The sequence below is a fragment of the Stegodyphus dumicola genome, chromosome 3, assembly GCF_044657685.1.
Source record: "Stegodyphus dumicola isolate Sdum_Otavi_A_Nest chromosome 3, ASM4465768v1".
Taxonomy (NCBI): Eukaryota; Metazoa; Arthropoda; class Arachnida; order Araneae; family Eresidae; genus Stegodyphus; species Stegodyphus dumicola.
The window spans coordinates 13,714,981-13,733,530 of NC_140770.1; the positions used below are offsets into that span (position 1 = coordinate 13,714,981).

General features: G+C 36.6%; 1 protein-coding gene across 1 annotated transcript in view; it reads left to right on the forward strand.

Moving 5' to 3' along the window:
- Positions 1–298: 298 nt before the first annotated feature.
- The window catches only part of LOC118193473 (Na(+)/citrate cotransporter-like), a 98,901-nt gene continuing 80,649 nt past the window's right edge, over positions 299–18,550 (forward strand). The window contains exons 1-2 of the mRNA XM_085812587.1: positions 299–540; positions 10,427–10,576. Coding sequence (XP_085668713.1) covers positions 427–540; positions 10,427–10,576 — 264 coding nt within the window. The 5' untranslated portion in view covers positions 299–426. The remainder of the gene's footprint in view (positions 541–10,426; positions 10,577–18,550) is intronic.

Genomic DNA, 18,550 nt, shown 5'->3' on the forward strand with positions numbered 1-18,550 from the left:
ATCATATTTGCAACTTCGCCCAAATCAGCTGTTTCGTCCCCAGTTATCTCTTTCCTATGCATCCAACTTTTGCATTTGTGATGTAATGACCTAAGTGAATTGCACGGTTGTTGACAGCATCAGTGTATACAGATAGATTTTTTTAAGAATAACTTCAAACGAATCGCTCATCTCTCAATCTTTATATCAGACAGATATTTCTTACGCAAGAGTAGTACAGCGTCCAGAAAAGAGAAGCAAAAAAAATAAAAAAAGAAAGTTCTGGATAATAACCCAGCGGATTGATTTGATTTGCGAAGTTTCACCGTCGTTGAGTGTGTTAAGGATCCTCGCACCACTTTTGACTCATTTAGCGCTACGAAAGGCAATTGAGGAAACCTCTGCGAGAGTTAACACTAAGCAAGACTTGTTTTTTAGTGCTTTGACATGCCAAATATCTGTCGTCGTATTTTACGTTCCATTAATAGAAAGCTATGCATCTATGTCATAAGTGTCCTTTTGCCCCTCATCTTAGCTCCTCTGGCGGTTTCCCCTTACAAGGCAAGTAAGTTAGATCTTTTTTGCCCGTTTTCTTAACGTTTCTTGCCATTTATAATGCGAAAAACAAATTTGTGTATGAACAATATATTTTAACGTATTTTTAACACCAAAAATGTGTACCGTTACTTGATCATTGAACAAAGTGGATGGTTAGAGTGGCGAATATAGCATGATAGAGTAATCTTGCATAGTTAACTCTGAATAAAATAATAAGTTATAACCAACGGAAAATGTTCTCATTCTACATCACATGGTTCAAAAAGAAATTTGGTGCTACTTTGGTAGTCAGCTGCGCGAATTTTCGGCGGTTTACATTGGCGCAGTTTTTACAATCGTCAGCCATCTTGAAAAACGCTGTTTTTACGTATTTTACGCATAGTAAAGTATTCGAAACTTTAAAAAAATTAATATCGTTAAAAATAATGGATTAATTTTTTGTTGAAAATGTCGCTTTTTAAGATGGCAGGCAAATGTAAATAAATACATTTATTCTGAGTATAAAACACTAAAGAAAGGTTAAATTATTACTTTCATATAACAAATAAAGAGAATAAAAACAATGCGGCAACTTTTAATTGGATTAAAATATTACTTAAATTGAATATCGAATTAAAAGCATCATACCAACGTTTAAAAGAATTAAAATATTACTTAAATTTAAATCCTTTAAAATAAATTTTATAGGATATAATTATTTAACATTAAAGCATATGTGGCAATAAATATCTCGGCAAATTTTGAAAACAGTGTATTACTTTTTTAAATAAAAATTGAGGTATACAGTTATAAAGAAAAATATGTACTTACATTTTTTGAGTGTTTAACCTGTCGTATATTGATAAGTACCACAAAAAAAAATCGGAATCATAATTTAGATATCAATGAAAAAAATTTGAAAAATGTAATCTAAGGAATTCGAAGAGATGAACAGTTAGACAGTTAGACAAAACAAAAACGGAAACTTCCAGTGATGCAATTATACACAAGAATGCAGACGTTTCTCATAAACATTCATCAAGTTGCCTATCGACATGGAGAAAAACTGTGTTATTAACGACTACAATAATATAATTCAAAAGGAAAGAGAATTCCAGTTCGCGCTATTTTTGATAACAGCAGCATATCCGTGGATGCCAACTCTCACTTTCAAATGTCGCTAGATACACCTGCAAAAGTAGCTAAAACGTCGCTAAATTCAGAAGGAATTTCGCTAAAAGTAGTAGCTAAAATTTAATAAAAGAAGTATAGTCCATATTCCATAATAGGTTTTAATACTCGTCATTTTTTAAACTGAATCTTCATAAAAATATAAATAATGTCCGGATTTTCTGCGGACCATCTAAGAGTTTTCAAGGACCGCCGATTGACGACCGCTGCTTTAGAACCATTACAATTTTCTTATCAGGAACTCTTGAAAATTCCTCCGTATCCTATTCGAAAGTGGAGGTTTCTAACTACCACCTAGATATGCTGACCATTGCGTAAGAAGAATTCAGAAGGGAACATTTGTAATTCTTTGGAATATTATTAACTTTAGATATGAAGCATGAAAGGCTTTTGCAAAATGTATTTAACTTCACTACAGTACTTTTAGTGCGAGTTGTAATCACCTTTCAATCTATGATTTAGAAGGCTTCGTCCTAGAAACTTGGTGGCCGTGAGTCCAATCGCAGATCAATCTCATTTCGGACTTCCTGTGCAGAATAAAATGTACAAGATGTAACTGCAGATGTAACTGTGTGAAAAAATGTAGAAGTTCAAAGGACCGATATCGGGGTTATATGGTCGGTGTCACAGAAGATGACAGGTGAGGAAGGATTGGGACGCCTGGCGTTTAACGGAGGTAAACAGGCATATGTCCCATGCCCTCCCCTATCCAGACGCAGCAACTCCCTGGGGCTCCATAAGGGCGCACCGGCAGTTTATTACCGGTATTATCAGTTTATACTAGAATTCGCCTTGGTTTGCTACATTGTTTGTAGCTTACTGCCCTGTTCTTAGTTAGTTTCATTATGGGGGTTGTGACAGAAGGCAATTCGAGTAAGTACAGAAACCAGCCGCTGAATGCAGACACACGTGGTCTTGCATTATGTTGATGGAACATTACCTTTTTGCGCCGGAACCCACTTCTATGTTTTTCCTTGATAGCAGCGCCAGGACGAACTAGCATCTCTCTGTACACCTTACTGTCGAGGGTTTTACCTTTTTTTCAGATACTCTTTGTGGATAATACCACGCCAATCCCACCAGATACAAAGCATAATCATTTTGCTAGACAAATTGAGCTTTGCGACGCTGCCGGCGCGGTCATCAACCCTTTCTTCGGCCTGTGTAGTTGAATTAAATCCACTTTCCATCAAAAATGACGATACGGTCCATAATTTTGTCTTTGCGTTGATACTCGAGCAAATTAGTCCAGGTCGGAACAGGTCTTCTTTATCTGCTTGAGTCAGCTCATGCGGCACCCAGCGATTGAACTTACAGATCAAGTTTATGGGATGCATACAGCGACTAATGGGCATGGCACTAATGCCTAATTCCTTAGCAAGGCTCTCGAATGGTTGCATACTGATCTTCTTCCACAAGTTCTCACACGCGGTCATTATCAACACCAGTAGGCCCTCTAGAGCGAGCTACTTCTTGAATGGCATCGCTCTTGTTTTTGAAGTTTCGGAACCAAATCTTCACAGTGTCATATGATACAACCTAAAGCTATACACATGATTTGGTGACATTATATACGTAGCTGGCGTTTTACAACAGAAATGGAAGTAAATGATGGTTCTAATCCGGTAGCGTCTCATAGTTCCATTTCAGGCACCTCCTACTTAATGATAACGCTATTTTTTTACAAATTTCACAATACAGTGTTCTAAAGCAAGTCTCTTCCTTTTAAATGCCAAAACTCCTTTGACGAAATATGATTAAACACGCCAACGGGAACTGTTTGCGTAGCGATATTTACGGCTGCGGGAAAATTTCATTAAAACGCGATAATTTGCGTTTTCATTCCAATCTTTCTTTAATTGTTTGCATATTTTCAAACCATAATATATCTTAAATTAGAAGCCAAACAACAAAAAATCACCGTTATAATTCCAAATTTTTCACAGGACTAGTTTCGATGGTTTTACCGAGCCATCATCCTCACTGCAAAAGCGTCAATGAACGAGGTAAGATATAATGATTAGATAATATAAGAAAGCCTGGACAGAAGATAAGCTACTGGTGCCATCTGTTGATGAAACACCATCCACCTTTCTGTTCTTTCTGTTGTCCAACATTGTTGGCCCGAGAATCACACTTTAAATTTTTCTGCTTACAAAATTATTCAAAAAACATCTTCCATTGGTGAACTGAATTTTCTAGAGTCATTTGACACTAAAAAAATCTTTCTGTTCTAGATAACGATCCTAATTCCAATCCATCTTTGCCTTCAGCGTTTAAAGAAATTACGTTTTAGTTCTGGTTTCTTCAACAGATGGCGCCAGTAGCTTAGCTCCTGTCCAGGCTTTCTTATCTTATCTTATCTAATCATTATATCTTACCTCGTTCATTCACGCTTTTGCAGCTGAGGCTGATGGTTCGGTGAAACCATCGAAACTAGTCCTGTGAAAAATCTGAAAATATAATGCTGATTTTTTGTTGTTTGGCTTCTAAGTTAATATTTGTTCGGCGTGTTCTTGTATCTTCATAATATATCTTATTTTCACAATTCTCCATGGAAAAAATCCGTTTATGAAAGAAGACTTGCAATTCAATGCCGTTCTGTCCAAGAACAAACTGCAATATTTTATACTCAATTTGAAAATCGCGATATATAATTGGCAATAGATAGAGATTATCGGGGATAAGTGAAGCATATAAATATATAATATTTGGAATATCAATTCCTACTTATTGATTCCTGTTTATTGGAACTAAAGATAGGCTGTTTTTATTAAGTATATTATAAGACTTACAAATAATGACCGTTTATTAGAAATTCTCACGTGCTGTAAGTACATGACTGTGATGAATGGGATTGCAATATTTAACAAAAAGTAAGTGGCAACAGTAAGACAGATTTCTAAAGATTTTTAAAGTGTATGGACTTAAAGAATATGGAGTTGGATGAAGCGAATGTAATGTTCCGTTTAATGCAGAGAAAATTCTCTCCATATTTTTATGTTAGCGGAATAATAATACATATATTTAAAATATAACCCTTGCTTTACAAACGGAGAAAGCGAAAAGAAACTACAAAGCAATGCAAGCGACGATTAGGAGAAGCACTGTAGATTATGCAGTAATATATCTAGGACCAAAAACTCTTAGCAGCAGGTCAATCATATGTCGCCTTAAGTCGTGTGAAATCATTAGATGGAATATTAATTGAAGAACTGGACTGCTCGAAACTCACTGTAAAGGTTCCTTGCAATAATGAAGTATTATAAGAGATAGATGGTTAACGTGTATACGGGCCAGTTTCCCTTAAAAAGTCCTCCACGAAGGCATCCCTCCCTTAAGGCAGCTAGCCCTCGAGTGATATGCTGTAACCTAATAAACCAAAATAAGAGATAGATAGAATGAGAAATTATAGAATGATAGATATAATGAGAAATTATAGAATTCATAAATTAGAAACGAAAAAATGTTAATGAAAAGTAACTAAAATAAAATTTTCTTCGTTGACTTGAGTAAGAATTGACTTTAAAAACATATTTTTTATATTACTTGTTTTTAAATTAACATTATAAAAACCTAAACAAACAGTCATCCAATTATCGTATTCTAAAATTCAGTAGCTCGTTGGACTCCTTAATGGTTTTCACTCCCGAAAGCATAATTATATTCTAATAATTAACACAAAGCATCCGAGTTTCTGTTTCTCGTTCTTACATCTAATTAATTTATTTGTAACTTAACAATACTGTGATAAATGTTTAAAAAATTTATTATATTGTCATTTTATAGAACCAAGTGTCTTCTGTCAGCGTTATTTATTTTAGTTAGGCGACTTCCAAATAAAAATTACAAGTACCACCGTAATAAACTGGAAAATACGAGATACGTACATTGATGAGTTGTATTCCAGTAATATCTTCTAGCCGGATATAAATATTTTGCTACAAAAATACTTTTGCGGGTTCGTAACAGATTGAATGCACAAGTGCGATAATAGGTTAATAAAAATTTATTTTTATTAAAAGAAATATTTATTTTTATTAAAGAAATATATCCGAACGCTTGAGTTTTCCTCAGAGATATTCGTACAAGTGTTTACAATATCCCGCAGTATAATCAGTAGTTATACTTCAAACTACTGAAAACGTTAAAACGCAAAGCGTTATCTGAAGAGAAAGCTAATTCATATATCTCAATTTAAGGGGACTCATACACCTTAAACCCCTTATGATCTTCGAATATGTGACTGTTGCAAGAATTGGGATATTTTACTTATTTTAAAAGCTATTATTTCCAACATTTTACAGCTGACTACATAATATAGCTGCTTTGGGAACTAGTAACCAGGAAGTTTGTGTTGCCACAAATATTTTCGTAATTTAGTCCGCTTTGTGACAAAATGTTTCGTCATGTTTCCACCTTGCGCGCATGATATTTTAAAAATGGCTAATGGTACATACTTGAAATTGGATGGAATTCTTTATATGGGTTCTATTTTCTAACGAAACCCAAAATCTGATGAATAGTTTACTATTAAAAAATTTTATGCACGAAAACATTACATATTTTTTTAATAAAATACATTTTATAAACTCAACTCCAAATGAAACAAAAACTTAACACGAAATTTTTTAAATTTTAGATTCACAGTAGTTTCCAAATGTTATAAAAGCTATATATTAAATAAGGAATTAAATTATGCAACAGAATATTTTAAACTCTGCGCGCAAGGTGGAAACATGCCGAAAATTTTTGTCACAAAGCGGATTAAATTATAAAAATATTTGTGGCAACACAAACTGTCTGATTACAATTTCCGAAAGCAGCTATATTATGTTGTCAACTGTAAAAAGATGGAAGTAATTGCTTTTGAATAAATAAGTTATCCCAACTCTTGCAACAGTCACATATTTGAAGACCTTATGGGTTTTAAGATGTACGAGTCCCCTTAAACAAATCGCAATAACAGTAACTAAGCAACTAAGCAACTCTTCGGCTTTAAATATTTTCCAATCAGCCGCGCTAGATAGTTCTAGCATTTTCTTCTTTTCGCGATCTCTGAAAACCAGTAAGAGGATGGAATTATGGTTACAACTAACATAGTGGTCAATCACATTTATTCAGTTTCAAAACAAATTATCGAGATATCCATTTATTTAATGTTAAATGAACGACCTCCTGTAATTTTACTTTTTCGGCATAGCTTTCTTATAAAATTTATCTCGCGCTGCATAGCACGGGGAAATAAAACAACATTAATTATAATTCTAGTAAAATTTACTATCTAAATACAAAATTCGTAACAGTACTTATGATGCATTTAAAATAGTTTATTTTATTACATTACAGAAATAATTTATAATGAGAATTAAAAAAAATTTCTAATTTCATTTTATGCCCACTACATTTGTTTTTCAAAATTTTCTATTTAAAAAAGGGGGAAAACCCTACTATTTTCCCATTCCCCTATTTGATATGATCAATGTTAACTTTTCACCATATCTTGATCGCTTATAAATTTGCAGTGCTGTTTTTACGAGTTATTAAGTTTACAATTATCGTCTTGATTAAAACATTTATGATTTTTAGTTCTGATGTTATACTTTATGATGAACTAGCTTTACCAACAAACTTGAAAACAAAAGTACGCAGTTATCCAATATGGCAGCCTATTAAGAGAAAGTTTTGGTTTAAGTTCCGAAATTACGATGCCATCAAGTAATGCAAGTTATGAGTTATGCAAGTCATATTGTAGAGTCATTAGGTTAAATGGAAGCAGAAAAGATGAAAAATATGCAACCGCCTTCGCCGGGAATCGAACCACGGACCTCTGGAATACCGGCCCAGCGTGCACCACGAAGGCACGCTAGAAAAGTGGGCGAAATACCTTATAATATGATATGGACTGATTTGGAAACTACGCAGGGCAGAGAAAGCTATTACTATTTTTAGATTAGAGAGGGGAAATTAAGGGGTCATTGCTTTGATTTATATACCTTTTTACCTTACAGGGTTTCTCAAAAGATCGTTGCCAAACTTAGTCTGTCATACCATCACAAACAAAAATTTCATAGGAACTTGTGTCCGAAAATGCGAATGGCCACCGCTAGAGGGCAATGCTCGCAAGGCTAGAAATTAACAAAGAGTGTCGAAAGAGGTCTTATAATATGACTTTCATGACATGGTTAAATCTATTCAAAATTCCTTCCATCCGCCACAATGCATGCTTCACAACGTCGACGCATGGATTCACGGACCCGTTCAAAATAAGCAGGGGTGTGCCATTTGGCACGTGCCGCCATTTCCACGATCCTGGCGACAAGATCTATGTCCGTTGTTACGATCATCTCGTACACCAAAGAATTCATGTACCCCACAGGTAGAAGAAATACAGAAGTTAGGTCGGAGGACCGCGGTGGCCATGCAACTGGTCCGCCTCTGCCAGTCCAGCGATTAAGATACTGTCCTATCGAAGCTGAAACGTCAACCATCAGATCCGGGAACACTCTTTCCACAAAATATCCATAAAGATCTTAGTAAACCGATTCATCCTTCTGCTGCTACGACCGCGCTTGAAATGATCACACTTCCAAGTCTTCCATCAGCTTGCGAACATTGCTTTCTAGAGTTCGCAGTTCGCATTTTAGAGCACAAGCTTCCATGTAAATTTTGCTGGTTATGGTATGACAGACCAGCATGTTAAGTTTGCCAACGACATTCTGAGACACTCTGTATATATATATATGTGTGTGTTGATATTCCTAGTGTATTTCTAGCGTATTGAGGAGAATTTCTGCTTATATGTGCCTTATTTAGGGGATATTTATATTCTTTTATTTTATTTGTAAAACATATTATTCATGTCAACATAATTTCGAATTTTCTTTTTATCTTAATTTTTCATTTGGATCTCTATGTTTTTAACAGGATTATCCATACTATATAAGTTTTATATTTGAGAAACAAGTCATGTGAAATTTAACTTTTTTACTTGACTAAAAACAGTTAATTGAAGTTAATATTTGTATTCCATTTCGAAGGAAAATTTTTTAACAGAGCATATTAACTTTTAATTTCAGTATAATCCATAATGTCCCTTTTCTCTGGTGAATAATTTTCAGATATACACTCATGTCCATAAATTAAGGATAATTCGGAGTCACGCGGAAATCGAACTCTAAAATAAATATATCACCTGTAAAATCACTACACACATCTCATATGCAAATTTCAGGAAGTAACCAGATGACACCGATGGTACGTCACAATGACGAGAGTGTAAGAGAGTGATATATAAGGAATACAGGCAAAGAAGTAAAATTGTTCGCAGGCGCTTTATAAGCATTTCAGTGCAATAACCGAATAGTTTTGACACAAAGGACGCATTTGGATGATTTTTTACGTGGTAGAATTATCGGCCGTCTGGAATGTGGGCGTACCCAACTGGAAGTGTCAGACGAACTTGGAATTGCCCTGAGTGTCATCTCCAGGCTTTGGCAACCATTCCAAGATGATGGTAATGTGAGTAGACGTTACAGCACAGTTCGCCCCAGAGTTACAACGCCGTATGAGGACCGCTATTTGGCAGTTTGCCAAAAGAAACAGGCGGAGCACAGCCTCAGACCTATCTCGTCAGCTCTGTTCAGCCACTGGTACGACAATTTCAAGGCAGACCGTGTACAGACGCTTAGGGCAGATTGGTCTATATGCTCGTAGACCTGTCAGATGCGTTCCACTTACTGCAACTCATTGTCGCCTGCGGTTAGCCTGGAGTAGAGAGCATGCATTGCGGACACCGCAACAGTGGGCTTGTGTGATGTTTTCCGACGAGTCCAGGTTTAGCTTGCAGTCTGATTCTCGCCGGAGTTTCATATGAAGAGCTCCAGGTACCCGTTACCACCACGAAAACATCATTGAACGACACCGTTACGGTGGTGCAGGAGTGCTCGTTTGGGGTGGAATTATTCTGGGTTCCAGAACTGACCTGCATGTTCAAATTGTAACCATGACAAGCCAAATCTATCGGGACGTCATTCTGGAACAACATGTACGTTTTTTTCGGGGCGCACAATTTGTGTTTATGGATGATAACGCCCGTCCTCAACGCGCAAACATCGTAAGCGAATGCGTTCAATCGGAGGATATCACCCGTATGGACTGGTCAGCATTCTCAGCGAACTTGAATCCAGTAGAGCACGTGTGGGACATGCTTGGCCGACGAGTTGCAGCCCGTCAACCTCCTCCTACATGTCTACCGGAACTTCGGAGAGCATTGCTTTTTGAGTGGTGTAATATCCCCCAAGATCAGATCGATAATTTGATAATCAGCATGCCTAGGCGTTGTACGGACTGTATTGCATCGTCTGGGAGACATACAATGTATTAACAATCATACCAACCATGTAATATTGGTTTTTTGTAAACAGGTTTTTTTTTATTTTTTATTTTTTATTATTTTTTTTTTATTGTAATTTGCTCGAGAAAAAATCGCTAATTTTTTTAGTAATATCAAACATATAGCATCTTTTTTTTTTGTCCTTTACCTTGTGTTTAATAAATAAGCTTTACAAATAAGAGAAATTTGTTTTGCTTCTAACTTTTCCTTTGCCTGATTTTACACTATCCTTAATTTATGGACATGAGTGTAAATTATGCATTAAAACAAGAGCACTATTTCAGAAAAATTAACTACTCTGGAATAATCCGTTGTCTATTTCAGGAATCGAAATGTGCTTATGTGTTACTCCTAGTTGCTTCCTACTGGTTATTGGAGCCTGTTCCTATAGCTGCAACAGCCTTACTGCCTGTCGTCCTCTTTCCACTCTTAGGCGTTGTCAGTTCAGCCGAAATATGTTCAAACTACATGAAGGTAAGATTGAGAAGGAATACATACTTTATTATCCTAAGTTTATAAGAGTTATTTAAGCTCCTTTCCTATCTCTTCTAGCTTCAGCTTACAGTCCTTTACCAGAGTGAGTTTTTAGAATCGCGTTAATTGCAAATGAGTAGTAGAGAGTACAGTCAAAAGTCGTTAATCCGGACTCGTCGGGACTTCGGCGATTCCGGATTATCGATTTTTAAGGATTATAGATCATCAGTTTAGATCTGGTAAGATGGCATGCAGAAATTACAAAATCATAAATATGAAACCGTAATTTATGAAATAAAGAACAATTATGATCTAAAGGGTATCCAAATTTACAAAAAGAAAAAGCTTAATATTTATTTGTTTACTTTATTAAACATTTCTTTCAATGTAAGTTGTTTAAGTTGCTTCGATTCATGTGATAATATTTTCTCTTTAATTCTATTAAACAGACATAATTTCTTGTTTAGTTACAAAGTTCCGCTGTTCAAGTCTTATAATTGCTGTGTCGAGAATACCGACTAATTTGTCAATCGAAATTTTTTCGTTTTCAATAACCTCTGTCACTTTCTTCACTATCGGTAGCGAATTATAATGACGAGGAACTTGTATCAAATCATATCAAAGACGGAGTACATCAAGATGAAATACTACATTTAGTAAGGAATTATAAGCCAAATAAAATAAAAACATCTGCCTTGAAGATAAGGATAGTGCTGACAGATCAACTTCCAATTCATTGCGCGGCACGGCGTTCCCCCCGCCGAGCAGCGTGAAATTGATAAACAGATTTCGGATTTCGAAACGTACTTTCGCTTTAGATCCTTTACATATTAGCAAATATATATCGGAAATTCTATTTGATATAATCGAAAGTTCAAGCTTACTTTTATAAAATTGCTCTAACAGACTGCAAAAAATAATAAGCCGGATACAATTCGAAGATTAAGGAACAACGCAATCTGCAACATTAACTGAATTAGATAATTTTAGCTTAGCTTATACTGTCTGTTATACATTAAACGCGCATGCGTAAACGTTTTATGCGCACACGCATATTCGCAGCCGTAAGGTAAGGTCTTACGCGCACACGTAAACGCCTATGACGCATGCGCAGAAAGTTTGTAGCTTTAGGTCCGGATTATGGGTGTCCGAATTAACGACTTTTGACTGTATTTTAGTTCCACTGACTTCGACAGAGAGAATTCAATTTCCTGAATAGCATGCGTTTGCGTTTTGGCTACGTTTCTCTACGCTGGTACTATACGCTTGGCTGTATTACGTGCCCTTGATAGCTTCGCTAGCTAATTTAACACGTTGGCGCCGGCCTGACCCACCGGTGGGTCATACTTGTCTGTTCCGTGGGGGGGGGGCATGACCCACTGGTGGGTCATGCTTGATTGTTCCACTGGCCCGCATGACTCACCTATGGGTCACGCTTGTATATCAAAAAATAGAATTATTATATTTTATTATAAAATATATAATTTCATAATATAATATAACAATTTAATTTTATAATTTTAATTTATATTTTTATAATTTTAATTTTAAGATTTTTTATTTTTTAATTTTAAAATTTTTATTTTATAATTTGACGCTGCGCCGTCCTACGAAACGGACCGCAAATTCAAGCGCCGCCGCACGAAAAGAACGATGAATATCCGCGCCGCCGTCAACGTGTTAATATTACGGGCCAACTGGTTTAGAAATTGTGTTAGCTTCGGCTAAATCGCTTTAGTTAAGTTCTTATTTCTTTAGCGCATAAGATTATGAAGATTATTAACAACAATAAAGAAGCCATTGGCATTGTGTGATTCGTGTATTTGTATAGTTGTGTGGTGATTTTTGTACTGGTGTAGCCCGTATAAAGTCATGGGGCAAACTTTGTTTTGCAAGGTGGACCGGGCTGCGCCCTAACAAAACAAAAAGCATCTTGAGTTCAAGCCCAAGTAGAGGCTTTGTTGTACGTCCTGAGATAGGAGCCATCTGTGAAACTTTATTTTGAGCAATAAAGGGTAATTAACTCTTCTTAAGTTTACCGTTTTTGTTCCTGAACTTAAGCGATTATCCGCTCAGTTGTGCACTGGGTTCGTCAACAGTTAATAGATAAAAAGTGAGGATCCCTACAATTAAACTAAGTTCCATTTTCCCTCTAAAAACTAAAGTATGCACATTGTAAATATTTAAATAACTGTCGTCCAAGTGTTCATTCAAACACGATATCATTTTTAATATCAAATTATTAATATAATTTAATAATTATATTTCAAGGAGTGTTTAGTTTAGTTTAGTTTAGTTTACGAGTATGCTGCAACCCTCCTGGCCGACAATAATCGGCCTCATGGTTAACGCAGCACACCCGACGCAGACAAAAACAGCAACAAAATAATAATAATAATTATGAAATAAATAAAAAATTAAAATATTTAAAGTCCTATTTTAATGATAGTCTTGTTTTCATTCACAATCCTCATAATTTCTGTTGCATAGCTATTCAAGAATTTTCTTTTTTCAATTACATTTTGTTCATTTATTTTTCCAAATCTCGTCCTCACACTCTCGGTCAGTTTACATTCTTCCATGAAATGAGCTGCATTTCCGCACTTCCCACAAGCCAAGCATTGATCATTGCCCTGGAGATTAAAACGTTTTAAATAGGCCGGGAATCTACCATTTCAAGGAGTGTATCTGATGACCTGAGTTTATGCGCGTTTATAGAGTAATTTAAAAATATCTGGTAGAAATGCAATGAACACGAAGACGGAGTTCTCCGATGCGTTTTTATCTATGGGGATTGAGCTTAAAATAGAACAGCTATTCAAAAGTGATTGTAGGTATAGGTTGAAGCTAGGCCGTGCACTCGTGCATTCACGAGTACTACCGGTCTAGGTACCACCGGTCATAATGCAGGGAAGACCCAATCCTCCTAGTCCCACTGGACCATATGATTATAAAGGGTCGACCCCCTCAAGACCACAAAAGGAAAGAAGAGAGAAAAAAAAGCTAATTAACTAAAAATAATTGGAGGTTAATTAACGAACTAAAAATAAGGAAGAGAAATACAAACAGCGAAGCACAACACCAAACATTCAAAATCCAAAAACATTAAAAATATACCACCGGTATTAGGTACCACCGGTCCTTGCTAACTGTCCTTGTAGGACCTCATACCTACCGGTCTAATACCTAATACCTACCGGAGGTACCTAATACCGCACCGGTCCGGTAATAATTGCTGGTACGGTATTAGGGACCACCGGTCCTTGCTAACTGTCCTTGTAGGACCTCATACCTACCGGTCTAATACCTAATACCTACCGGAGGTACCTAATACCGCACCGGTCCGGTAATAATTGCTGGTACGGTATTAGGGACCACCGGTCCTTGCTAACTGTGCAGCCCCACTCCAATTTTGATGAAGAACACCCTGGGGTCTTCTAAGAGTCTCCAGTCAGTCTTTCCCCATCACCAACCACTAAAGAGGATTTTCGTCTCGCTGTCTTGTTTTGAGCGTTTCCTTGCGGCATAGACAGGCATTATACACACACAAACGTCTCTGGGATTCGAACTCGGGCCCATCGGTATAGGAGCCGATCGGTAAGTCACTAATGACTGCACCGTCTGGGTGGCTAAAGGAGGTACATAGACACATTCCAGAATACCTCATTTGAGCAGCTGCTCTGATTTCGTCTGCATTCGTCTGCAGAGATGCATTTTACCTACTGCTCCACGGTGTCCTCCATCACCTCAGTGTGACATTTCTGCACACAGATTTCTTTACAAAAGCTGTGTATTTTGGTCCCTTTTACCTGTCTTTATATTTGTAAAGTATGGCATTCATTCATAGGATAAATTAAGTCCAAACTCCGTGTAGACATGGAGCGAGTTATCGGTATCACAAAAAATAATTGTACAATCTCAAGAAGGTTTAATAAGCCTTTGTATTAAATCAGAACTGGAACAAAAATGTACGTCTCGTGCATGACAATAATTAGGCCACCACTTGTCGCGAAGCAACAGTCAGTTTTGAAATTTAAACTAAATCTGGTAGCTAAAAATAAATTTACGTAAGTAGCTCAAAAAAAAAAAAAAAAAAAAAATCTGATGTGTACACCACATGACTTCCTTGTACGTAATATTAAATTATACGCAATTTTTCTTGCATTTTATTTAAACTTATTAGATTGAATTAAACCTACTTCGCCGACAGCGCATAAACCACAATAGAATAAATGCATTCTTTAAAATTCACTTCGTTTACCATAGCGACACTCTGACGCTAGGTTTACTTAACATTATTCATATCATAACTCAGAATGCACAAAATATATATCATTTAAAGGATTATCTAATCGTTGCCACATGTTCTATTCAAATACTATAATAAAGCTAGAACGTTGTATAAAAGAAATTAAGCAAACAAAACAAAGAAGAAACAGCTTTTCACAGACGATTGACTATTTCTCATTCAATTAATACAGTTTTCCCTTCACGACAAGGCAAAACTACATAAAAACTCAAAATATCTGTATTAAAAATTACGAAGTAAATCTTAAACGCTTATTTCCTCGAAAAAATTCCAGAAAGTATTAAGCACGATTTAAATAATAAATGAAGGCGTTATCTTTGTTGTTGCGAAGCTAAGTTTCTCTAGATTGGCAACAAATCCGCTACTCAACTGTTTCAAATGTAAACAAGAGCAATGGCCGCCATCAAATTAGGCTTAGCGGCACTTAAACAATTTTAAAATTATTGATAATTCTAAAAATATCGCATACAGATTTACTAAAGGCATAAAACCCTTAACCGGAAGATAAAAACGACGTAATTCAATCATTTTTTAAGCAAAAAATGTACAATTTACAAACATATAACAGTAAAGAAACTGAGATTACTGAGCCGGGTAACAGAGTGGATATATTTATAAATATATTTATATACGTTTGGCGCGGCCGATTGCAACCAAAATACGTAGTGCACATCTACATGTTATAGTAGTCTTATATACAAATTTTCAACGGTCTGAGGCTACTCGTTTTTGAGTTATGCGAGATACGTACGTACATACGTTCGTACAGTCGCCACGAAAAATTCTCTTCAGAATTCATTTTAAAGCAGTTTTTTAGTTTTTTTGGAGGAAAAGAGTCTTTTATTCTGTTCTTACGTACAGATATCACACAAAAACATTGTTAAACTGCATTCGAAAGCGGTCAAAATGGATATTTTCGTTGAAATATGCTGCCTGAAACTTTTCGCGATTACAATACGTCCTTTTTACTTCGTACAAGGAAGTAAAAAAAAGGTTATGAGCATCAGGATTTGAAAAGTAATTCTTGTGAAGGAAATACTGTATCCCCCGAGCTTACACAGATGGTACAGTTGTTTAGCAGTGGTTGTGAGGGTAGTAGAGTAAAAGCTTGCAGTCGCGTGAGAGCAACTGAAATGGCAAAACGTTTAGAAACGTGGTTTCGCTTGGAGTACGAGCCGTTATTCGTTGTCCTGATCAAGTATCTGGAGGGTGGCTATACCGTTACTGCCGATCGTTATTGTGCCACTTAGACAAGTTTGCGTAAAGCCATTGCAAGCGCATGGCATGACGCAAGCGCTCTGGCATCTTGAACAAAGATGTCATTCTCCGTACACATTGAACTCTATGCACAATGAACTCTGTGAAAAGTAAACTCTGCAAAATCTGTGCACAATCACATAACGATACCACCAACACAAAAATAACATAGCATTATAACTCACATCACATCCATCTTCCCAAATGCTAAGGTATGAGGGCATTGTTTCTCGGTATGAGGGCATTGTTAAAAAGCACTAAAGCGCCAGTAAACTAACGGCCTAAGCGCTAATGTTTCGCATTTGTAAAATAAATAAAATTATGTGAAAAAAATTATAGGCAAGTGTGCCTATTAATTCCTTTTTGTATTTTCTGTCTATTATTAATAAACAATTTTTTATTACCCTACAAGGTATTTCTCGCACTTTCCTAGCGTGCATTCGTGGTGTAGCGGTAGCACGCTGGGCCGGTATTCCAGAGGTCCGTGGTTCCATTCCCGGCGAAAGCGGTTGCTAATTTGTCATCTCTCTGGCTTCCAAAAAATCCTAATGTCTCTACAGTGGCGCCCGAACTAAAAGAACTTGTGGATGATGATTCTCCACATCCAGGATTTGGCGACTAGGCTCCCTAAAACCCTAGTCGCCCTTTAAGAAGGGGAGTATAAAAGGTATATTTCTCCCACTTCCCTAGCGTGCCTTCGCGGTGTAACGGTAGCAGGTAGGGCCGGTATTCCAGAGGTCCGTGGTTCGATTCCCGGCGAAGGTGGTTGCATATTTTTCATCTCTCCAGCTTTTCCAATTAACCTAATGTCTCTACAGTGGCGCCCGAACTAAAAGGGTTCTGGATGATGATTCTCCACACCCAGGATTTGGCGACTAGGTCCCCTAAAACCCTAGTCGCCCTTTAAAAAGGGGAGTATATAAGGTATTTCTCCCACTTTCCTAGCGTGCCTTCGGGGTGTAACAGTAGCACACTGGGTCGGTATTCCAGAGGCCCGTGGTTCGATTCCCGGCGAAGGCGGTTGCTATTTTTCATCTTTTCTGCCCCTAAAAAATTCCTAATGACTCAACAAGTGGCGCCCGAACTAAAAGAACTTGTGGATGATGATTCTCCACATCCAGGATTTGGCGACTAGGCTCCCTAAAACCCTAGTCGCCCTTTAAGAAGGGGAGTATAAAAGGTATATTTCTCCCACTTCCCTAGCGTGCCTTCGCGGTGTAACGGTAGCACGTAGGGCCGGTATTCCAGAGGTCCGTGGTTCGATTCCCGGCGAAGGTGGTTGCATATTTTTCATCTCTCCAGCTTTTCCAATTAACCTAATGTCTCTACAGTGGCGCCCGAACTAAAAGGGTTCTGGATGATGATTCTCCACACCCAGGATTTGGCGACTAGGTCCCCTAAAACCCTAGTCGCCCTTTAAAAAGGGGAGTATATAAGGTATTTCTCCCACTTTCCTAGCGTGCCTTCGGGGTGTAACGGTAGCACGCTGGGCCGATATTCCAGAGGTCCGTGGTTCGATTCCCGGCGAAGGCGGTTGCTAATTTTTCATCTCTCTGGCTTCCAAAAAATCCTAATATCTCTACAATCCTTGTAAACGTTTTTAGATCCACCCTCGTATAAAATTACTTTCTTATTTTCCTATTTACTTGACTTCAAATACGTAGTATACGTTGAGCATCGGATTTGAACCGAAAGCAAATTTTGTCACAGAGTTTTGAACATATTAGAATTTATTAAATGCCTTAGGTCGTAGTAAAGAATTAAAAAATTAGAACGTAATTATTGCAGATTTAAATCATTTCTATTTTGAGGTCTGAATATCATTTTCAATATGCAAGTATTTGCCTGCAAAGTACATTTCTTTCTAATGAAATGTTCAATAAATCGATGTATAGTTTACAAAGAAAGGAAAGTTATGCAAAGAAGTTAATATTTATTCTATAGTTTGAAAAATATGAAGACCTAAGATTGTCTTTGGGTTACTAACACAACACGTCTCGTGATTTTCATCCAACTTGAGGAAATCACTGTTTTTGTTCTTATCTTTGCTTCTATCTGTTTTTGATTTTCTGCATGGACTCGTGTAGAAATGTAAGACGTCATCTAGATTTACCCTTTGACTTGCTCGAATTTTATTTACATTTAACAGTCTTTTTGACCTACTGAAGAACATCATAAGATAAAATACTACAGAGAATCGGAATTGCAATGTGTTGGCAAAATATTCTTTATACTGTAGTAAAATATGCTTGACAATCTTTTGATTTCTGGCAGGTTAAATATCTCTAAATTATAAAACTGTGTTATGAACCAGACATTTTTCTAAAATTAACAGTTAAAATTGTATTTAAAATTCAAGAAAGAATTCAATACGAGTAACTGGTATTAATAATTAATATATATATATG